General features: G+C 38.0%; 1 protein-coding gene and 3 non-coding genes across 5 annotated transcripts; all 4 read left to right on the top strand.

Annotated features, from left to right (window-relative positions):
* Positions 1–100: 100 nt before the first annotated feature.
* ncapd2 (non-SMC condensin I complex, subunit D2) lies at positions 101–24,128 on the top strand. 2 transcript variants are annotated; one of them, XM_014993016.2, is made up of 32 exons: positions 101–225; positions 586–705; positions 1,130–1,205; positions 1,284–1,342; positions 1,430–1,605; positions 2,103–2,248; positions 2,347–2,474; positions 2,584–2,707; positions 2,797–2,944; positions 4,509–4,706; positions 4,911–5,045; positions 5,131–5,218; positions 6,088–6,286; positions 6,396–6,514; positions 9,456–9,656; positions 9,774–9,948; positions 10,364–10,448; positions 10,610–10,746; positions 11,811–11,943; positions 12,426–12,501; positions 12,597–12,812; positions 12,924–13,084; positions 15,259–15,373; positions 15,462–15,585; positions 18,978–19,133; positions 20,873–21,050; positions 21,172–21,266; positions 21,629–21,709; positions 22,290–22,473; positions 22,563–22,725; positions 22,820–22,939; positions 23,869–24,128. In XM_014993016.2, the coding sequence occupies exons 2-32, from the start codon at positions 588–590 to the stop codon at positions 23,949–23,951; spliced, it is 4,197 nt and encodes a 1,398-aa protein (XP_014848502.2). In that variant the 5' UTR covers positions 101–225; positions 586–587; the 3' UTR covers positions 23,952–24,128. The 2 variants fall into 2 exon arrangements, with proteins under 2 accessions (XP_014848502.2, XP_014848504.2); XM_014993018.2 differs by having other exon boundaries at positions 103–225; positions 15,262–15,373.
* Positions 1,674–1,994, top strand: LOC148155009 (small nucleolar RNA U85). Its single transcript, XR_015765748.1, has one exon. It is a non-coding gene; the product is annotated as a small nucleolar RNA U85 (small nucleolar RNA).
* LOC148155008 (small nucleolar RNA U85) lies at positions 4,115–4,418 on the top strand. Its single transcript, XR_015765747.1, has one exon. It is a non-coding gene; the product is annotated as a small nucleolar RNA U85 (small nucleolar RNA).
* Positions 5,308–5,603, top strand: LOC148155007 (small nucleolar RNA U85). The gene has a single exon (XR_015765749.1). It is a non-coding gene; the product is annotated as a small nucleolar RNA U85 (small nucleolar RNA).
* Positions 24,129–24,289: the final 161 nt, after the last annotated feature.

Here is a 24,289-nt window from a genome sequence, read left to right as displayed (position 1 = left end):
CTATGTGCTGTACTGTGCGTAGTTGACCACCAGGTGGTGGTATTGGGTCAGAATTTAAAACGAGGTCTGACGCGATGTGCGTCATCGTTTCGTTGTTTTGGCGCGCGGTGGCTGTAAATTTGAAAAAACTCCAGACAGAAACCGTTTACGCACGGTGGGAAGGGAGGCAGCAGGCAATTTTCCCTAAGAGATTTTAAGTATCTAAACGTGCTACCACGGAAAGAGGTAACGTTGTGTTTTTACCTTGTTAAAGTTGTAAACATGGTCATTCTGACACAATGTCCGCCTAAAACTTAAGTAAAGACTAGTGAGTTTTAGGCTAACGTTTGTGCTAATTATCTAGTTAGCTTCAGTAGCATTAGTGGCTTGAACCACTCACAACAACTTAGTCTTTTCTCAGCTTACAAGACTACTTGTAACTTGGTTTTATTTTCTACTTCATGTACCCACATGCATTTAGTACTCTCCTCTGCCGGTGCTAACAATGAGCTAAATACATTCGGAAGTGACCGTAACGTTAGCGCTTACTGGTGTTTCTGAGTTGGTCAAAGTTTTGATGAATTTAGAGTTGTCTTTGTTACGCAGAGATGTCGTGGGACTTTTTTGTGCCAGTGTGTGTGGGAGACCTGGTTAAAACGGGAGGTATTAATCAGTACGTTGTCCAAGATGTGGTGCCAGCAAAACAACTGCCATCCCATCTCAATAGTAAGTATTTTTCATTGGATGTGATGATTGAAATACGATGTTTCTTCCATTTCTTGCTCCTTACGGATTGTAAACAAATGGACAACCTATATTAATTTTAAAAAGTAAAGGTAAAAACCAGAACTACACTGCGTATTGTTATTCCTGTTTGACAAAATACTTAGAAATAAACCTGTTTGAATATTTGTCACTTGTGATCCATTTCCCCAAGTTTTTGTTCTCTATAACCAAATATTATTGGTGTATTTTGTGCATTTAATATCTTTTATATAAATCTTAAGATATGTTTTACCTCAGCTTTTAAAGTGAAGATTCCCAACAGTATTTTTCTGTTCTCCACTCCTTTTTTTTCCACTCATGTTTTGAGGTTTTTACATTCATTTTTGAAACCAGGTGTGAATAAATGTTTACTTGTTTGCATCAGAATTCAAGATGGGACTAAGAAGCCAAGGCCCTTCATGTATACTGGAACACTTTGACACAGGGTACAGTGTGCTTCAGTAAGTACTTACCATGTAATTTTTGTAAATATTACCATTAATAATAGTAGTACAAAGCTATTGTCTTTTAATTTTTAGGCATTTTAATTCGTTGGAGCTTGGGGTAAAAGAAGATGCCTTGGAATTACTTGTTAAAGGTTAGGTTGTTGTATGTGTATAAATAATTTTTTAAATGGACATCCTTTTAGCCCTTTGCTTCATTAACTGGTTTCTTTCTCTTTCAGTGGTCAGTGATCTGGCTGTTTCCCTGCCAACGGCTCTGACCTCCACCACCTTCTCAGCTGCAGAGCGCAAAGAAAAACTAAATGCCGTTAAAATGAGTGTCTTCCTGCTATGTAAACTCACAGAGAGCCTTGAAAGTGTCTCCTACAGACAAAGTATCGTCACAGCACCTGGAAAGGTAAAGCTATCAGTGGCTAAATGATACAGTCGGTGACTTTTGTTTTTAAGTATTCTTCATGTGACCATATCCAGTGATGAGACCTTGGCATTATTTATGATCTGATCACACTTAGAAACTGTGGTTCTTAGTCAGCTGTTTGGTGAGTAGTCTTGGTAGTGTGATTGAGTTTTATTACACTGCTGTAAGGGCTCACCTATATTCAAACTTCCATCTTCTATAACTTATGCCCATGATGAGAAATTTTGTGGGATATGTAGAAGATGTCAAACATTGTGTAACTTCTTGTTTGTCCCTGTGTGAATGTTTATGTATCAGCTGACAAAAGGCTGTAGTGTCTATAGCAGGTTTGACAGATCTGAACAGTCATCTTTGGTAATCTGAGGATATCTTTTTTATGGTTATTTAATTATTTTTTTTATCTTATGTTCCATTTGGAATCAATAGAGTCCAATACATTTAGAGTTGAAAGACATTGCTTTCTTTATGTGTAACAGGGTAGTAAAAAAGGTAAAGGTGGTGGAGAAGGACTGCTGCAGTGGGATTCTGAGAGAGAGCGGGTTCTGCATGCTCTTGTCCAGCTCCTTCAGCTGGACATCCGTTCTCTCTGGAGTCTCTCCTTGGTGGAAGAGGAGTTCATCAGGTAAAACATCAATGTCAATTTAGTCCTGGGCCAGGCTCAGATCCTATCCCATGCATTTAGATGAACAAAATTAAAACTTCATCTTAAATTCTTCACAGCTGTGTGACTTGTTGCTGCTACAAGTTATTGGAGAATCCAACCATCAGTCATGTCAAGAACAAACCAACAAGGGATTGTATAATTCACCTTCTTGGCTTACTGATCACCAAATACAACCACCTTCTAGGTTTGTTTCCCAGTTGCCTGGGAATTTGTGAATGTAGTTCACACAACATGGCAATCTTTGCTGTTTAAAATTTGTTCTGTTTTAAATGTTGATATCTGAATTAATTCAGGTGCCAGTGTAAAGGTCATCCAGATGCTGCAACACTTTGAGCAGTTGTCCTCAGTATTTGCACAAGCCGTGTCTGTGTGGAGCACAGAGTATGGAGTCAGGGCAATTATTGGAGAAGTGATAAGGTCAGTACATTTTTCCTTTACTGATGCTTTTAAACTTCAGTTTTATTTGAGATCTGTTTTTGAAACTCTTATATATTTTTTTCCTTCAGGGAAATTGGTCAGAAGTCAAGTGAAGAGCTTGCCAGGGAAGGTTCTGGTGTCAAAGCTTTTGCCTCTTTTCTGTCAGAACTCAGTGGCCTGGTACCAGAATTAATGATCCCCAACATTAGTGTCCTCATCACCCACCTGGAAGGAGAGGTTTGTTTTTTTTGACGTCTTTATGAGACTCTTGTAATTTAATAACCTTGTGTAAAAACAAAATGTCGTTACAATATTCACATCATGAAGGTTTTCCCCAGAAAACTTGCTAAGCCCGGTGGCTGGGCGCTATGGAAGTCATTCACCCAGCGGCCCATCGTGTTTTTGAATTAAAAAATGTTTAAAGTTGACATGACATTTTAAAATATCACTTGATAATTATGTGTTATTGAAAGATTGGAAGATTAATACCTGAACACCAACTATAAAATCTTAAAAAATGCAAACATTTTAAAAAGACTTAAATAAATAAGCAATGCTTGGCCTGTTGGGGGCACAAGTAAAGCCTGGTGCCCCACCAGGCTTAAAATACACTGGGGGAAACTGCATCACGATGAAAAACCATATTTATGATTTAATTCCTTGTCTTTAAAACCAAACTTCAACAATTTATTTCCAGCTCTGCTAAATTAACATGACTCTTGACTCATATTATCAAATGTATTCATTTTATTGATACAAATATTTAAGCAAAATGTCATATATTGGAGTTTAACATGCTGTTAATTGGTTAGTCAGGTTGTATTCTGTAGTGACCTTCATGACTACTCTTGCCAACTGTAGCTTTAGCAGCATTATCTTAATGAAGGTGGTGGGAGGCACTTCTTTATTTTCTACATACCAATACCTGAGACAAGAAATATTTCCAAGCCTAATTTTACTTTCTTGTGGGCAACAGATAAGTGTTGTTGCCTTCTTTCAGACTGCTGACTGGCAGTGTGTAGCAGCAGGGTATTATTAATTCTTGCTGGATACAACTATACAGCTGGAGAAAACTATGGTTACTAAGAAACTTTCTCTGGCATCTCATTAAAACAACTTCAAATTATGTTGAAAATATTTGGAGCAGTGACTTTAAACATCATGGTGTACCTAGATATACATAACCAGCCCATACTTGTTCCTTAATGACAAGTTATACAGATATAAACTGCATTATAGCTCATCGGAGCCTCATTTGCACCCACGTTTTCACCCAATAGCTTGTTTTTATTATGCTACAAGTACAAATATGGGACAATCTCTAACACCTTCTGTTGTTTCAGCAGCTTCTGCCTCCCTTGCACAGCTTGGCAGAGTTTTTGTTTGTTTTCGTTTCATTCATGTTCTGCCCAGTGATGAGACCAAGGCGAATATGAGCTCATTGAGCGAGAGTTGGGTTCTTGTTGCCTTGAATGGCAGGTAATCTTGGCAGTGCAGAGGAGGATTTCTGCTCTGCTGTAAGGGCCTGCCGACAGAGACTTAGCTCAGCCAGAATTATTCCTCTACAGTTACTGCGGAGTAATTGCTTTGGCTGATGCTGACAGTGTGTTTGTGTGTGTGGTGCATGTGTGTGTGCAGAAGGCAAAAAGTTCACCCAGCTCTCTTTGCTGTTCGTTGAGCTGTGACTGTCGTCTTTGGTAATCTGAGGGCAGACTCATCTTCTATCTTTACTTTTTCCGCTTTGTAGAGGGGAAAAAAGTACTTCATATGGTAAACAGTTTAATTTGCATTTGTTTTCTAGAGCCACACAATGCGTGTTGCTGTTTGCGAGGTGCTTGGAGAAATTCTTGTGCGAGTCCTATGTGGCGACGGGCTGGATGAGTCTGGCAGAGCCGACCGCGACCGGTTCTTTGACATATTGCAGGAACATCTCCATGACACACACTCCCATGTCAGAGCACGTGTGCTCCAAGTTTTCACACGAATTGTCAACAGCAAGGTACGTTGCTTCTATGGAATACTTTGATTGAACTAACGGTGTTCCACAAGGCTCAGTCTTTTGTCCCCTTGCTTTGCTTTGGTTATCTGAAACAGACAGAGTTTTAAATATGAAATGTTTGACATTTTTCTACAGGACAACACTGAAACTTTAGGACAAACTAATAAAAGCTGATGGTAAAAACAGTTTTTTGTGTGTGTTCAGGCGCTGCCCCTGTGTAGGTACAGTGAGGTGATGGGGTTCGCCGTTGGGCGCCTGGTGGACAAATCAATAAATGCAGTGAAGAGCGCCATCCAGCTGTTGGCAGCTTTCATTGCACACAATCCCTATAGCTGCAAGGTAATTCGAACTGGTGTGATTTTAAACTGTGAATAGAGGTAATATTTCAAGTTTTATAACACAAAGCTTTGTTCTTGTCTTTCAGCTGAGCAGTGCAGATCTGAAGAAACCTTTGGAAACAGAAACAGCAAAACTCAGAGAAATGAAAGAGAAGCTGGAGGGAAAAGCACCTGGTAATCACAGCTTCTGTGATAGTCCTTCAGATTTCTCTGCTTCTGTTAGATTTCTTTCATCATACATGTATTTTTTATTTATTTTTTTTGCCCAGTGATGAAACCAAGGCGAATGTGAGCTCACTGAATGAGTGTTGGCTTCTTGTTGCATTTGAATGGCAGGTAATCTTGGTAGTGCAGAGGAGGGTTTCTGCTCTGCTGTAAGGGCCTGCCGACAGAGACTTGGCTCAATCCAAATTATTCCTTTAGAGTCACAGTGGAGTAATCTCAGGAATAGAGCTTACATTGTGTGTGTGTGGGTGTGAGTGTCTGATGCAAGAAGCCCACTTTGGTCTTGCCGCCGTTCAGTGATCCATGAGCTGTTACTTTTAACAATCTGAGGGCTGATTCAAATTTCCATAAACCCACCACATGAATATGTACTGATTAAAAGAAATCCCAAGGGTCTAACTTTGAATCTTCTCATAAGTTTTTTTTTTTCCCCACACTTATTTATGTCTGGCATTTTTTTAATAGTTTGAAATGTAATTAGTGAAAATATTCATGCAAATGAGCTAAGACGGTAATAGTTTTTAGCTTGAATCATGACACATCAGCAGTTCTAATAGCCTTTTCCTCCAAATTAAATTTCAAGATAAAATCCTAAATTAATTGTCGCTCAGTGCTGCTGTCTGAGTAGAAATGTTTTAATTTTTCTCAACTTCAGAAATAAGTTCACATAATTAATTTGAGAAAAACACAGTTATCTGTTCTGTTCCTGTTTTAATCTTTCAATACATTGGTTTCAAATGTTTCTTTGGCGCTTTTACACAACTAGCTGCTAGTGAAATATAATAAATGTATGTATATATTCCTTTTCCTTGCTGCAGTCGCAGTGATCAAGGCGTCTGAGCTGTGGGCTGCCATGGAGCCTGAGCTCCTTGTTACTGTCAGGACAACCCTAGAGCCCACAAGTGAAGCAGAGGAAGAGAACGAGGAAGGCGGGGAGGCGGAGGACGAAAAACCAGAAGATGACGACAGAGCAACTGCAGTGAAGATAGCTCAGTACCTCCGTGTCAACAAATACAGGTGATGCTAATAACCAGTTGAGGTTGATGGGTAGTGATGCTGCTCATGGATCTGGTCTGTGACACAGCCTAGAATTAGTCAGGTAAAATGTCTGTGCTCCTCTCTGCAGGAATGCTGTGAAGCTTTGTGTAAAAGCTCACAGTTGGTTCCCAGAATCAGAGATGTTTGCCTCTCTGTCCACTGTCACCCCTGAGAGTTTAATGGACACGCTGGGCTTGATTTTCAAAGGTAAATGCTCTTTTTATTTTAATAAAAGTAGTAAAATGGTTTGCAAAATGCACAAGAGAACAAATATATATATATATATATATATATATATATATATATATATATACACACACACACACACACACTCCTAAGAGATTGAGTTGCTAGTGAAAAGTTGATTCACCCACATGGTTGTAAATGTAAGACAGATTCAAAGTCTTTTGAATTCGATCTTGGTTATCAAACACTGTAGTCAAGTTCAGTTTATTATTCAAATTGGTTAACATCTTCTAAGGCAGTGGTGACCTATGTTTCAACAATACATTAAACATAAAATATTTCAACAAAGTAGAAAGGAAGAAATTACTAAATGTCTGAAATTGTACTCGGACGTTTCTCTTAATAAATGAAGGGTGTTTCCTGATGTTTTGGGCTAAAGAGTTTTGATTTTGGAAACCCTTGCTGTATTTAGCCAAGCTTAATGAAGGCCAGCGCCTGAGCCTGCTGTTGAGTGAAAAGTTGAGTCAATTTTTGCAACCAAAGTAAGCTACTAAAAGAAAAATACTTTAAGTTGTACATAGAATTTTCTATTTTAAGGAGACATTATTTTGTCATTGAAACTCTCATGCTAAAGAATGTATTAAGTGTCCATCTGCCAAACAGCCTTCTTGAACCAGGAGCACCTTCTGTTTTTTAACAGAAATTGGGTCCATGAATTTGAGTTGTAAACTTTTTTTTTATCTACATGGTAAAAAAAACATAAAAGCTCAAATATATGCATACACCAGTCAATATTTTTGGTTAAATGTCCTGCTTAATGTTGGCCTTCAATTCCTTAGCCAGTTTTGTGTGTTTGGGTCGTTGTTCCTCTGGAACACCTTGTTTACTTCATGTGTTTAATTTCTGTTCTGATCAGACTTGTTGATTTTGGGGTTCAAATGAAATATCTGGAAATGATTTGAATTCATTCTTTATGAATTATTATTTTGTGCACTGCATCAACACCACAGGTACAGTCCCTCGACATGATTTAGCCATCAAACATGTTTGAGCTTTAGTGAAATGTTCTTCTGTCTGAAAGCCTCACCTTAACTCAATTTGTAGTACGAGTATTTAAACTCTATAATGAGTTCAGTGCATACTTATTGGCCCAAAAATTAAGCGTTCTCTCAAATTCCAGATAAACATTTTGCTGCACTTTCTCATTTCCCAGGCCAGTTTTTTTTTTTTCTTTTCTACATATTTTGTTTTTTTTAGCCTACATGACAGTGTAATTTGTCGCATGCCTTCGTCTAAGCTATGCTTCACTTCACGCTGCCTGCACCACCAGTCAATGTCATCTCAGATTATAAACAAGTAATTTAATTAAATGGTAAACATTTTTCATGTTGACTCAAATGCAAGGTCAGAAATGTTTGTTGATGGTCTGACAGCTCAATTACAAAGACATTTATTTTCCACTTATGCACCTGTCTGCCATAAGAATAAGAACTTTGACTAGGAAGTGAGTTTCTCTACTAATTTTATTGCACTGATATGTTACGATGGGAAAGCATTATGGTATTGACATGGCTGCATCTAATGTTACAAAAAACAACACAACTAAGACTCAAAAGTGTTCACTCTGCTCTTAAACATCCCTTCACTGAAATCTGAACATATCTGCACTTAAACAAAACCACAGCCCACCAAACCATTTACTAGTTGACCTGGGTTGTAATTTTCTGGAGTTTTATAATAGCAGCTCTGTGAAATTGTCCTGCAAGTTTCTACCTCCTTTTATTCTCGTTTTGTTTTGTTTTCTTTTGTTCTAAATGTAGCGTGTATAACTGCTTTTCACACATTATGAAAAGATAAAAGGTTACTTAATTATTAGGCTGAAGCTTTAGAAAATGCTCAGTTCAAGCAGCAGATTATAAATTGAGAGCAATGAGTGCCTTGGTGGCTCGTGAGCAGCGGTGTAGGATGCAATAACTCCCCCTGAGTCAGACATGGCACCCCCAAGAAAATAAAAGCTTATTTTTTTTTCTCCTTTTCTATGTGGTGAAATATTTTATTAAAAACATGATTGTGATTAAATGTAATCTAAATGCAAAAATAGTACCCTAAAAGAAGTCTATTGTGAATAAGGCTGTGAATCAATAACAAAGGAAATACTATGGGTAAAAGTGATCATTTCACATCCTGTAAGAAAGTGGGTGGCAGAGCTTGTACTGCTTGGTGATTATACAGGCACAAAAAACAATTCTGCAAAAATATCCACCATGTCTGTTTGAGGCTCAACAGAGAAGTTTCAGAAAAAGTTATAAAATCCATTCTGCTCATGTTGCATCACTAGTCGGCGAGAAGAACTAGAGTCACACCAGGTTAGCAATATGCTGCAAAGCAAATAAGGGCACAAATGTATCATTTACAACACTCAGGAGTTCTTAAATATGCAGCATCATAAAGTATTATTTTTGGACCTCAATAAGTAGACTTTGATGTAAGTAATCGATGAACTGTAAACGGTTTTCTTTGCCTTTTTGGGGCATGGGGGGAAACTACCTGAACAGCAGCAATGACTGTTAAACCACTGACCTGATTGATAATCTCCAGGACCCTAAATGAAAACAGATTTTTTTCCCCTTCTACCACAAAAACCAACCACCTTTTCCTGTTGTGAAGAATCTGACGCATAGGTGTAAAAAGGTCTCTTCTGTTACTACCATGCCAAGTGTGGGTGTTGACCTTTTTTTTTTTTTTTTTTTTATAACTGTTTGTAATGACTGGTATCACCATAAAGCCACATACTGTATTTATTAGACACATTGTTGGTAACTGTAGGGTATGTTGAATGTGTTGGAGACCTATAATAAGTTCACAGCATCCTTCAGAAATCTGCAAGCTCCCCCATTGCACCTGCAGGAAAAAAACATGGAGTCCCCACTGACTGGGTGATTTACCTCTCTTGTTTGCCCAGGCTCTGATGAAGATGCTTCAGATGCCAGTCAGAATTTGCCACCAACCCCACAAAAAGAGGGAGAGAAGGAGGGAGATGAGGGGGACCTGAAGAAGCAGGAGATGTTAGTGCAGTACCTGAGAAACATGGAGACATTTTCCTTACAAGTGGAACAAGCAATATCTGTCATCAACAACATGCTGTATTTGAAAACAACTTCAGGTAGATGTCCACTTTCACCGCGGGATCTTTCATTTTACTTTCCCAAATTCTTGAGTAGATTCTGTTTACATGAAGTTCATATTTCCATGTTTATTTATTGTTTTCTTCTGCTTAAAGTCGTCCAAGAAGCAGTGCAGTTTTGTGTGACTGTGCACGAATTCAGTGTTGCCAACTCTGTCAGTGGCGTGAGGAAGATGTTGCCTCTGGTGTGGTCAACGGATGCTGCCATTAAAGATGCTGTCGTTCAAGCCTACAGACGCCTGTACCTGAACCCGCAAGGAGACACAGTCAGGTCTGTGCTTAACCACTTTAAATATAATTTTTAATTTTAATCCAGGATGGAAATGACTATGAAAGCAAAGTTCAAAGAAAACCTAAAACGAGCGTTAGGCTTCCTATGGAAATGTTCATCAAGATCTCTTTTAAAGATTAGAAATGATTCAACACTTAAACTTTACTATACCTCTAGCTGTTTTTGTGGATATTATAAACCCCTGTTAGAACACACATCTTTGGTGGTTTGCTATACGATTTAGTCTTTTTGCATATAATCGTCTATTTGCTTGGATAGTTTTGGAGGATTAGAGCAGAATGAAATTGTTTTGTCTGGTTGACTGTTAGATATTATTCTGCCTTGCAACAAAAGCCTTCAGTGTTTTGTGTTTTTCTTTTTAAATGAAAAACCAGCCGTCTGGTCTTTTTAACAGGGCGAAAGCACAGACTCTCGTCGACAGTCTCTCTGAGCTCATGGTGGATGCATCTCTGGGTACTATCCAGTGTCTTGAGGAAATTGTGAGTAATTATTATGTGAATCATTGGATTAATTAGCAGTACTGTAGTTCCAAGATCATGAACAATGTCTAAATGTGACAAAATATTAATTTGGGAGAATTTGCAGACATATTTTTGGTCCCTAAACATACAGGGAGCTGTAACTATAAATGTCTCTGTAGGTGCAGGAGTTCTTCGGCAGTGGCAGCAATCTCCAATCCACCGTAATCCAGGTTTTATGGGAGAGATTTACGGGTAAACGAGAAGCCTCCGTCTTACACAAACGAGCTGCAGTGTTACTGCTGGGCATGGCAGCACGGTAAATTACTCAACACTTTTATTGCCTTTTAATACAACAAATATTTTGGGTGGAAAAAAGTGCAGTTTTCTTGTGGTAGTGCTAAAAATCAGTTAAAATAACAGATTTAATTTAAATAGCATCTGTTTAGAGTACCACAAAGTTAGTATGGTAGTTACTCATATAACATGCAGTAAAGGTTGAATATCAACCAAATCACAAGGTTTCTGCTTACTGACTCCTCCTTATTTTATGTTAGTTTCCTACAAATAAGTATACGTCTTTACCTAGAATCATATCTGTGCTTTTTAGGATCAGTATGTCAGAGGAATAATTGAGGTTTACATTTCAGATGCACTTTAACTCAAATGTCAATTGTTTCTTTTGATGACATTTTATCTGTTTCAACGCCCAACAATTAGTTCACGTGTACTCGGATTTATTGCCCTGATGTTTAGCGCAGTCTGATTGATGGGGAGAAAATTTAGCCATTATGATTTGAGCAGGTTTGCGATAAAAATACATTGAAAATCGGTGCTATTCCTGCCTGAATAACAGCTCTTCTCTTTACATTTCAGTCCTGCCTCAGCTACTTGACATTCTGCAAATCCTCATTAGTCAGAATACAAGCCCAGCCTCTGCTCCGCTTCATTGTAATTGAAGTCACGACCATAAAACTAGGCTTCTTGCCAGGGCCTTTTTATCTTGTTTTTTATTTTTATATACATATATCTTTATATATGTAAAATATGTTCTCCCCGTTCCGTCTACCTCCAAGAATATGGTTGCTTTGGGGAAGAGTGAGAGAGTAAAGAGTATCTGCAGTCCACCCACGCTGCCTCTTCTCCTCATCCAGCATCAGCAGCATTTATAACCTGTTAAACCTTGTGTGCTTCTCCTGACCCGTCCTCCTACATGTTATATCTGGGCTCAGCCTAGAACTGGTACAACCAACATAGAGCAGCTGAGGTCATGTGGGGCAGTGTTATTACCCGACTTTGCATGAAGACGAGATAATTTGGTATTCTGAAATGTGTACGCTAGTCCTAGTTTTCAACAAGTATCTCCATTTGCAACTACAACAGGGCGGAGAGAGAAGTGGTGCTCAGTAACTTGGACACTCTTTGTTCTGTGGCTCTGGGAGAAAAAGTGACTGAAGACTTTCTTCTTGCAAGAGATACAGTGATCACCATTTGCAGTATCACTGATCATGTCAGGGTAAGTTTACATAAACGACATTTTGTCGAAGATAAAAAATGTAACACTCAACTGGTGTCTTTTTTTTTTTTTTTTCAAAGCCTTGACACAACAGTGATTATGCTGGGATCAAATTACATAAAAGTGGACTCTTGATTCTGTGACTTAGGAAGCAACTTGGAATTGGTTTTATTTTGAATACATACAGGCACACTTGGCAGAGTTTTGTTTGTAAAAACATTATTTAAAAAAACTGTTTTCTCCCACTTCATGGTTATGAACCACTTTGTTTTGGTCGATCACACAAAACCTCTAAAAAAAAAAAAAAAAAAAGCAGTTTGCTGCTTTTCTATGACAATATGTGGAAAAGTTAGTTGTGTGAATAGTTTTACAAAGCATTGTAAATAAAAAGTAATGGTAAGAATACCTTAAAGCCCAGACTTTGACTAATTACGTCTGAACGTTTAAGTCTGTGCTGTTCTGGTTTGTTGTCAACCCAATAGCAATCAAAAGGAGCTCCATTCAGACTCCCCCAGGACCACCAGCTGTTCACCTGCCTTACACAGGCTGTTGCTGACGGTAAACAATGCGCCCTTGGATTTTTTTCCCCCTATTCTTTCCACCAGACACGGTTTCTCCCTCTAATGTTTCTGTCGCCACTGTTTGTGCCCAAGGTGTGGTGATGGAAGACCCTTACTGGCAGAGCTTTATGGAACAGGCCGTCCGTCTCATCTACTTCCTGGCTGAGTCCCCAGACCAGCTGTGCTCCCGGCTGCTCCAGAGAAGCGCTCGACTCTTACTTGATCAGATTGCTGAAGGCGGCGAAGTCAACAAAGATGTTGGCCAAATCCATGATGCATCTCAAGACTCCAGTGACCAAGAAGAGCAAGGTTAGTCGTGTTGTCTACCATGTTGGTGTCTACAAAGTGCTACAAGACTTATTCCTCCCGTTTGTCAGCGCACCCTTAATCACTCATGGCCACATGTTTTTTCCCCTGCAGTGAACTGTGTGTGTCTGGCCCAGCTGCTGGCGCTCTGCGGATGCGTTGCATTTTGGCAGGTGTCTCATCTTGAGCGCAGTGTGAGCGCTGAGCTGCGGAGGAGGAGAGGAGAGACGGAGGAGAGGGAGGAGAAGGAGAAAGGCCCAGGCAGTAAAGCTAAGGTAATGAGAGGCTGTACAGGTGTTCCACACAAGACAATACAGAGCTCTTGGGAAATGGGTGCCAAACCCACTAATTATGGATGTGTTCAAACTACTTTCTGCCATTTTGTAAGGGTTAATGCATGTCAGTCTTATGTAATATCTAATTAGACCATCAGACAAGTTATATAATTGAAACATTTTTTTATTTTCCTATAGTGCAACTTCTTTAAATTCATTTACTAAAAAGAACCTTAAAATCCCACAGTTCTTCTAATATTTCCTGCTTTTAATGGTAGTTCTATTTTCTCTATTATGAAATAGATTTGCAGCATGTCCACAGAGTAGAACAACTCTACAAAACCTCTGAAGTCATACAAACTCCTAAGATGATAAAGCTACATTTAATGATGTTACCGTGTCGAGTAAATAAAATGTTATTAAAGTTCAATAATATCAATAGAAGTGGCCTACCAGACAGTTCTTAGTGCTGTCTGAATCACTTTTTAACTGATTCAGAAGAGATGGAGCCAATAGTGTGAACTTTATTTTCATTATTGTATTAAAATATATTTTCACTCTGAAAAAGTACTCCAAATTGTATTCTTTTAGATTAATATACTATTTGTTTAGAAAGTGTAAAAAAAAATGTTGTATGTCTCTTCTGGAAATTTTATATTTGGTTTATGGCAATTTAAAAAAAAAAAAAAACGTTTTGACAAATTGAAACTACATTGTGAGAATAATGCAATTGTTAAATATAAAATATGCATTGAACAATTTCATGTCTCTGCTCTACTCGATACTACAGTTGGTAAGTCTATAATCCACAAAATTAAAATATCTTAAACTGAGTGAATGATTTTTACGCTATGAGTAATTGTTAACGACAAAGGAGAAATCAATAAACAAAAGCCAAGTGTTGGCTTCAGCACCATCAAGGCAATGATGTGGAAATCTTAATCACAGTCACAACACCTCAAAACACACGTACGCCAATTCACAGGATTAATGGCTTTTCACTCGCAACAAAAGCTGCTTTATAATGTCCTGATAGAAGTACTTTATTGCTGTTAAAGTCCCAGCAACACGCCTAAAATGAATGATTACAGGAGTGACTGTTAATATTAACTGGGATGTTTTTATATTATCATTATGTGTATTGTTTGTTGAACTGTGTTGGTCATAATAACCTGATTGGTAATTAGATTAATATCCATATCAGACGAAACATTAATGAACTCCAACCAGGTTTTTATACATAATAATCTGTTTTATTTGGAAAAGATCACTTAAAGTGCTTCTATGGATGATTTAATTCCATTTAAAAGTTGAAGCTGAACCTCATCCAAACAGCTGTGAGATGAGACACTTTCCAATCAGTGGGTCTCTACTGGGTGGCTTGATGATGAGATTCATTTTAGTGACACAGACAGATGAGTGACGGCTCTTAATTGTTCAGTCCGTCAGAAGAAAGGAGGATAGATGTTCCCTTAATTAGCGTGGGAGTTTGTTCTGTAATTTATAAGCTCATCTCGGTTACTTCTTTACTGTCTCATGAAAATGCAAGACTAAGCTTCATAGTGGAAGAGAGATAGTGTTTAATGTTGGATTCTGCAGTGGGCATGCTATTTTTTTAACAAATGGAGTTGGTATATGCATTTAACCTTTGCGCAAGTCGTGAAGAAACTGAACAATGATGGACATGCTTGAGGCGCTGAGCCCACACCCGTAGCAGTGGGTAGACGCAAAACAATTTGCACCGTTCAGCAATGAATGGAGGAGAGTTTAAGTGTGTTGCACTTCTATGCTCTATACATTTAGAAAAGTTCAATTACAGCCAATCTTTATTAGCACTTAACAGTACGACTTAGAATATTAACAGTTTTGAAAAAAATAAATGTTTTATCTCTATGTCTGTTTACTATAATTGTTTAAAAATGAAAAGACAGACTGAATGAAAGAACATAAACTAAAAGCTTTTAGATTCCTGTATTTGAGTCAAATTTAGTCTAAATAAGGGGCAAACAACCAGATGAGCTACTTTTTCTTCAGGTAAATATCTGTATGACTCAACAGAAAGTGAATTGAGGTTTCAGCTTATTTAAATCTAAAATAGGATTTAGAGCCATTTTTGAGTTTTTATGGAGCTGATTTAGTGTTGACTTTATTTTTATTTATTATTTTTCTGAAAGCAGCAGCTGGCCAATGAAAGTGCCATGGAAGAGGAGCTCGGGTTGATTGGCGCTACTGCTGAAGACACCGAAGCAGAGCTCATCAGAAAAATCTGTGAAACAGAATTACTGGCTGGTAAATAAAAGCTCTTGCCAGTTTTCTTCCTGCATCATTTCAAGCTGCGTTTAAATCGACTTCATTTATTATCTCTCAATCTGTTTAGAGGACAACCTGCTGAGTGCGTTTCTTCCTCTGCTGGTGAAAGTCTGCAGTTCCCCAGGACGCTATTCCCACCCTCAGCTCACCACTGCTGCCTGTTTGGCACTGTCTCAGTACATGATGATAAGGTACATAACACTGCTGAATAGACATTCACACACCCACTACACCATTTTCTTAACCTTGGACAGTAGGGCACCTTTTATTCCATCTGTCTGATCTAGAAAACTTTGAGTTTAGTTTATCTTTGGCCATTTTGGCCGCCCATCTGTTTAGCTCCGACGTCTTGGTGTAAGTCCACAATGCAGGTTGCTAAGCATGCAAAGTATGGAGTTTAATTTTTGTGTTAACCAGGTCTGAATAGTATATGGGAAAAAATAAAACTGCAGTGTGAAGACAAGTTTCCACACCGTTTTGCTTATTCATTACAAATATATTTTTTATGAAACTGAACTTTGTGTTTTCCATTTTTCTCCATTGCTGCATCTTGCATGCCAGATATGTGTTTGAGAGAGACATTTATTTGTTATTTATTTATTTATTTGTTATTAAAGTTGGAGGACATTTCAGAGTGTGGTTCTTAAAACGTAACATTTTAAGTTTGCCATCAGTTCCAAGATATACAAATATTTCAAAGAACTAAGGCTTAAAAACCACAAATATTTTGTCATACTATTTTATTTATTTTTTTACAAAATGAGACCAGCTTTCTCAATTTTAACGGGCAGGATGACAACTCATCACGTTGGTGCCCCTCCTTCAATTGTTGCTGTGAACTGCTTGTCACCTGGTAGCAAAAAGAAGTTTAAAAAGTTTTCTCCTCTAAAATAAAGACAATTTAAGCTGTTTTATAATATTTTGTGGAAAACACAACGTGTCCTGGTGAGGAAACTGGAGAGCCCCACCCGTCACTCTTCAGGTAAAACTGTTTCAGGCTACAGTGGGGAAGCTATGAGCAGTATTCATTACAGCTTGATGAATTAACCAATTCATATCAGCTTGTTCAAATCTACATAGTTCACATATTGGCAAGAAGGTTTTGTGAAATAAACAATTGAGAGCTACTACTAAATTTATCAAGACTTATGACAAACTTATCTGTAGCATAAGAAATAAACGTTGACTTTCTATTATCGAATTAATAGATTATGTTCTTGTTTTCTTTAAAATTGTTGCAAAACTGTAATATTTGCACTCCAGGTTATCATACCAAGTTTGTAGATATTGTTGTTGCCAGTTTTGTCATTAGTTCTATCCCCTATTATATTTTCTTTAAAACCTTAAGAGAGTATAGTTAAGCTCATAAATCTTTTTTTCTCTCTTTGGTAAAATTGTGAAACTTTTTAGACTTTCCCATTGACATTAAGCGGCTGGGATGACTCCAGGGTGTGGAAATGATTTGTCAAATATCAGGTGGAACGACGGGAGGTTTTTAAAAATTCTTTGAACTTTGCAATTTTCCATCATAAAAGCATCACTACATAAGGGGAAAATTGAGCTAGTCACCATTTCTAAGGAATTTTTTATTTTTATTTTTTTTCATCAGTTTGCACCATTTTTTCCAACTTGTGTCGAGCCGTTATTTAATATGTTGGTATTCTTAAGACAAGAGGCAAACTGAGTCTCAAACTGTTTTGCCTAACGTGGAAGTGTTATTTAAAACAATTATGAACAGCAGTGGTATACCACTTGGCACATAAATTTGTAAAACAATGAAAATAGAATGGAATTGCTGCTGTGAAGAAATTCATTGGTTCTCATCTTTACTTTGACATAAATGTTTGCACTATTTTTAGTAGAAGTAAAGTTTTTCTTATTTTTTAAGAATGTCATAACCCTCTCAAATACACCCAGAATCTCTTCTGTATTACATTATACATCAGAGAAAGAAAAACTTTATTTAAAATACACAATGCATCCAGTGTTTGGATGTTTCTTTACAAGCTGAAAGGATAAGTTCATTAGCTTTGAATGAAGCTATTTGAAATGTAGAGTATTTTACACATTGAGCTTTGCTGTATTGATGCTGTAAGATGGAGGCTTTTTCCCTTCTGTTGTTTTGTGTCTGTGGTGCAGAGTGTAATCAGACCCCATGATACAATCCTGATAGTCCAATGAATCTGACAAACTCGTAATAAGTTAAATTGAATCGTTCTGAAGACTGGAAATTGGCTGCAAAATGTTTAATTACCACAGCCATTAGGGAAGTAGCTGAAGGGGAGGATTCCTTGTAATTTCATTCTGAATGTAGTCGAGATAAAACTGACTTTATAACAGTGAAAGGAAGCCTCTCTAAAGAAAAAGTACATTTATATTTAACAGTTTTTGCTGTTTTGGTGTATTTCAACTGCTCTTGCTTGCAGTCTGTAGCGATTCAAACTTTGCATTTATTAATGTTGCTGTAACTGAACACGGTTCTAGTGGTGATAGGAACTATTACCATGGGAACTGTTAAAACCAGAAGCTATTTATCCTAAAATGGCCTTCTAGGCATTCCCACAGTCTCTGCTTGAGCAGATTGGATCTTCAAATCGTTCTAATCCTGCACATGTTGATATTCCTACCCCTACGTGAAAGTTTCATATTGGCCCAAACCTTGTGAAGAGCCTGATTATGTGGCCATGCTTGTATTCGCTCTGATTATTGCAGCATTCTACAGTTTTCTTTTAGCTTGATTACACTAACCTTTTAAATCTCTAATCAAAATTTTTGAAGGGGCTTTTTTTTTTCTCCTGGCACTTTTCCTCAAATGATGGCTGATTACCGTCATTCTGTGTTTTAGGAAAATTGGACAGATCTTAACCCCAATGACAGACATTTCTCTAACACCCCTTGTTGCTCTTTAATTGATATAAATAACATGACATTTCTGAAATAAAGAAACATGCTTTCCACAACCACAGGACTTCTCTTCTGAACTGATTTGTTTAATTAAGCAGAGGCTTCTCTCGCCGGTGTCCTTTTGGAACAAGGTGTTTAACTGGTGGTTTAATGTAAAATACTTCCCTTTTTCCTTTTCTACAATTTCACCATGAATATCTCAATAATTTGGATTTCTTGGTCAGAGTATTAAACTGTGAGAATCCAGCCATTTGTTGCTTATATTATGTTAGCAGAGCTCTCTGGAGGGCAGTGAACTTAATTTTTAAATTTATTATTTCAGTTGGCAGCAAAGCAGGAGCTGCTGAGAGCACAGAAAAATTGAAACATTTATTTCATTATCAAAGTGAATTAGGATTAGCACTAAAAAGTTACTTAGGTCTGTCAGTAATTCAGTTCAAAAAGTCAAACTCATATATATATATATATATATATATATATATATATATATATATATATATATATATATATATATATATATATATATATATTAAAAGTAACCAAAATAAGCCTTTCAAATATCACTGCGGCTAACGTCTCTGGATTAGTTTCCCTTTTTCACTTGGAAAACGTACTGACATAATCCAACTTCTTTAAATAATGTATTCATATTAACGCTTTTATTTTGTCCTCTTTTCAGCCCATCGGTGTGTGAAGACAACATCCGCCTCATCTTCACGGTGCTGGAGCGCTCCACTCTCCCGGTCGTCAGGGCCAATTCCATCATAGCGTTGGGAGACCTCACGGTGCGTTTTCCAAATATTTTGGAGCCCTGGACCCAGAATCTGTATGCAAGGTAGGTCCCGGTTAGCCGCATCAGTCACTAATAAAAAAAGGCAAATGCTTGTTGTTGTCCACCATGCATAAATAATTCAGCTGATCCGTACCATCATTATCTTTTAAAAAGTTTCATCAAAGATCGTAAGGAAAATGCTTCCACTCGATGGGTCATGTGAGTGGGTGTTCTGCGAGTGAAGTTTCTTCTTTTCCTCCTCGCAAACACCCACTGACACACATCCTTGTACACTCCTGCCTTCTTCATCCGAATCCCATCACTGCTTTTCAGTGTGACGTTCCTCTCAACCACTGGAGTGTTGCCGCTGTCAGAATGCTCCACTGAGCCACATGATGGGAAAAGTTTACTCTCTATTTATTTCGGGGGGGGTTTCCACAGGTAGTGGGAAATAAACTTTTAGATGATCTATATATGCTGTCAAAAACTCTTGATAGTGGGCTTTATATTCGGACCCTGGAGGTTGCCATGACAACTGACTAATATTCCTTCAAAGATTAAGAAGGGGGATCATTACCAAACACGAACCTGGGCGGAGCCTCAGACCACATCAGGAAGGGCCGCCGTAAGACGACAAACGGGCTAATCACCACTCTGACCAGCAGGTTGTAATTACGCTGAGCGGGGAGACGGCGGTAATATTTGGGCAAAGTCACACGTTCTGCAAAGGTTTGTGCCTTTGCATTTAAAAAGCACTTAAACATTTCAGCCAACTGAGAGGCTGAAGTTGTTCTGTTTGATGAAGTGCCGTTTTAATTATAATAGGAGATAACGTTCACACTGGGGTGTTTTGACATGTAGAACATTTTCTTTTCTAATTCTTCGCTGCCCTCAGTGTTTCCTACACGATAAGCATTTCCTAGTTTTCCTAATTGTCTCCCACACACCAACACCTCCAGTGTTCTCAAGGCTGCTGCCCTGGCGCCTCCTGATAAGCGCATTAAGAATTAATTACCCTGTTCACTGCTGTTGTAAGCTTCTGCATTGGCATGTGGAAGTGGCATGGGCAAGTGTGTGATCCTCTGCCAGGAGTCCTGCTCTTTGGTGCCAATGAGAAATGGGAAATGAGTTGCTTTTGTTCTTTGGTTTTTTGGGAGAGGGTAAAGCTAAATTAGGTTCTGATTGCCCCGCCGCAACCTGTCCAGTCCCATTGTAAGCAGCCAGCCAATAAGGCGTCACTGTGTCCAGGTTTTGGATGACTTTTTATTCGAAGAAAAGCTGATAAGAAGTGACTTTCCTTTCACGTTTACTTCCTGTATCTTATCAATAGACCTGGTAGTGCAGTTCTATTTAGCTGAAAATGACCATTTGTCATCTAATTCTAGGTTTCTCATTGCATTTTTACAAAGATACTTTTGTGAACTTTTATACACTTGCCCTAAATATTTTTGAAAATAAAATAATTATTTCTAAAAACTTCAATTTAAATGTTCAAGAAATATAACAGTTGCAGAGTCTAGTTGTAATTCAGAGAAGATGATCTGAAGCTCTTGCATGAAGAGTTCTTGTTACCAAAAAAGACCAGCAGCGATGTTATGTGGTATGTAAATTGTTTGTGGTTGTGCCAAAACTGGGCTGTTTGTGGGAGCAACTGTGAACATTGCCTGTTGTCTTGAACATTGATTTTTAAATTGGCTTCTGTTGCTTATTGCTTTTTTTATTATTATCAAAAATGTAAAGAACTGACTCTCGGATCGTTAAGTTCTTCTTTTTTTTTTCTCCCCTCTCTTTGTCATGTTTAGGTTGAGTGATGAGGTCCCATCTGTGAGGCAGACGGCTGTGACGGTTCTTACTCAGTTGGTCCTTAAGGATGTGCTAAAGGTCAAAGGCCAAGTCAGTGAGGTCGCTGTGTTGCTAATTGACCCAGAGCCGCACATCACCAGCCTGGCTCTAAACTTTTTCAATGAGCTGGCCACTAAGGTACACACACACACACACACACACCTACACACACACACACACACAGACACAGACACACAGAGAGAGAAGCTGTAGTGGAAGCTGGCGGCTTTGAAAGGTGTTTAACTTTGTCGTCCATCAGGACAACGCCATCTACAACCTGCTGCCAGACATCATCAGTCGCCTTTCAGATCCAGAGAGAGGAATGAGCTCCGAGGACTTCAACACCATCATGAAGTGAGAGGCACAGAAACTCTGTTTGTTCACTTCTGTGCCTTGTAAAAGTATTAACACCCCTTGATTCTTGTAGAAATAACCAAGCAGACATTTAGATCTGCTTGGTTGTATACATGCATACATTCTGCATATTATCTTAAATGCAAAATGTATACATTTTTCTGTGCAGTTTTGTCTCAATTACTGCATTTTTTTTAAACCAAGTTGCCTTTTTTGAGTCTGTATACTCCAGCTAACAATTGATTACTAAATTAGTTGATTTCAGTCATCAATTAATCACCGTTAATCGTTTCATCCCTAGTTTGGACCAGAAGCATTTGAATCTTTGAAAGTGCTAAATGAAGTTTTGGGTGTTTTCACAGACAGCTCTTCTCCTACATCACTAAAGAGAGGCAAACTGAATCTTTGGTGGAGAAACTGTGTCAGCGCTTCCGGACTGCAAAGTGAGTACAACCTGCCTCGTTTTCCTGCTGCCGCCTCTTTGCGTGAGTTCATGTTTTTTTTTCTTCCGAATAGTTTCACTCCTAATTTCTGAAGCTGTCCTACAGCATTTCATTGTGTGAGATGTGGGGGTGGATGTGTGGATAATTAGTGGGTGTTTTTTACTCTGAGAAAGAGAGTTTTAGCAATTAAATCAAGTTCACAGTTCGCTTCACCAGTCATGTACGCTGACATCTTCCTATTCAGTGCTTTTGTCATGGAAACGGCCTCATGTGTAGTTTGAGAGTAGATGCAATGACTGGGCTGGCCGGGCTTCAGCCTCTGAGTCATTCTTTATCCATACGCAGAGCTCAAAGGAAGGACATTTTATATTATATAATGGAAAACTGAATTTGGACGTAAAAGGTTCCTGGAAATGAGATTAGGTCCAAATGTCAGAGCAATGACATGTTTATCAGAAATGAGTTTTTTTTTTTTTTTTTTTTTTTTTTTTGTTCAGTCTAGAATTACTGTGCATTATGTTGCTAATCAGGTTTATTTTCTAATCCTTCATCCTCTCATTTCATGCTCTTGTCTCTGCAGAACTGAGCGCCAGTGGTGTGACTTGGCCATGTCCCTGTCCCTGCTCTCCATGTGTGAGCGTGGCTTTAAGAGGTTGCAGGAATGCTGGGAATGTTACAGCGACAAGCTAACCGAATCCGGCGTCTACCAGCCTCTGCTCACCATCACAGCCAAGCTTCGTCGTGGAGCCAAACCTCAATTTAAGGTGTTCGAATCGCTCATTTAAGCTACACGTGTGCTTTATTTAATAAGATTTATTTTTATTCTTGTAGTAATCATAAATATCTCAATCAGGCCCAGATAGATGACTTTGAGAAGCGGCTGACAGCGGTTCACACCCGGGGCTTGGAGAACGTAGAAAGTCCTGAGATGGAAGAGAACCAAGGGGAAGAAGGAACTTCAGAGACGACCAGCAGTCGTACACTGCTGCCCACCAGAGGCCGTCAGAAAAGGAGAGGTCTGAATTCACAGCTTTTACTGTTTTAGTTTCCTAAACTAATGAAATATGTATAAAACTGACTGTGACTAAGGAAATATTTTTCCTCCTACAGGTCAAACAAAGTCGTCGGTCTCCAGCCACGGTGATGACAGTTTTGTAACTCCTCAAAAATCACGCAAGGCTAAGAAACCAGTGATCAGCTTCAGCAGCGACGAAGAGGAGGATGAGGATGGTGAGACTGCCAGGGTTTATTTATTTTCGAATATTTTCAGTTTGTGTATTAAATTGACTTTTTTTCCCTATTTTTTTATGTTTTACCTTCACATGAGTGATTTTTTTTTTCATTTAATGATTTAACTTACTAGTTTTATTATATTGACCATTAAACATCATAAATGTTAAAGAATTTTGTCCAAATTAGATGCCAGAAAACCTTTTTTGTTTGTTTATTGAATAAACTAATTCAATAATTTTGACTTCTTTTGGCACCTCATTAACGAAGCTTTTGTGCTCATTTAATTACCCAACAAAGTTCTTTATTTACTGTATTTTTATAATTGGTGCTACGAATAAATTTTGATCAAAAGAAGTTCCTTCAGGTCAGAACAACTGAGTTCAGAGTTACTGGACCAAATGCATCAAACACCACTGTGTTATGAGCAGACAGGATTCTTCTTTTTTATCATTAGCTAAGAAGTAGTCCAAGATCCACAGGCAGAGCAGACCTTGACGGTAAAATCTGATACATGTATAATAAGTAATGCCTGTAAAAATGCTAATAATGGTAGCGTAAAATCTACTACAAATTCCCTTAGAACCTTTAATGTGGGCATAAACATTTTCAGAAACTTGATCTATTCAGTACTTTTTAATTTGGGAATGATTTCTTGCACAGTTTGTGATTAGCTTACGGTTCACATCATTATGTTAAATGATTATATTTGAATTCTTGCTTTGTGACTTTCAAATTTTCCTCTGTGGGAGTTTTTTTTTTTTAACGGGCTGAATTTGTCTGCAACCATCTCACTTTTTATTTCTATTTATATAATCAACTTGACATGATTTCATAAAAACATCTAAAAAATCAATTAGAAAAATACTTTCCCACCCAAGATGAAATACTCTGCAGAAATGTCTCGCTAAGCTTTTCTCTTCCTTCAGATGCTGTCATGGCTGAGAGCGAGACCCCCAAAGTGACGACACCCATCTCCCGCACGTCACGCCGAACTCGCCTCAGAAACTGATTTCCTTTCTGTTTTGCTTTTTTTTTTACTGCCTTCTTAATATTTTATAATCAACAATTTAATTTTAGCTCCTTGTATATTTGTTTTATCCACTTTACTATCGTAAAGCTTTTGTAGTCTGATGGTGCATCTAATGAGATTAGAAATCCTTCTTAATAAACCTGGGACTTGTTTTAATGTCTGTGGTTCCATGTCTCACTCACACATCTTTTACACAATATAAATAAGTGATAACAAGTGTTAAAGCTGTAGTATTTAACTTTTATTTAATATATATGTATATGTCCAGATAGATGGACCGATCAGTCATACTTCAATAATTGGGTTTCACTCAATTA

Source organism: Poecilia mexicana, unplaced genomic scaffold (genome assembly GCF_051168715.1).
Source record: "Poecilia mexicana isolate PSO_F unplaced genomic scaffold, ASM5116871v1 scaffold_16, whole genome shotgun sequence".
In the NCBI taxonomy this organism is placed as follows: domain Eukaryota; kingdom Metazoa; phylum Chordata; class Actinopteri; order Cyprinodontiformes; family Poeciliidae; genus Poecilia; species Poecilia mexicana.
This window is presented reverse-complemented; position numbering and strand designations above follow the sequence as displayed.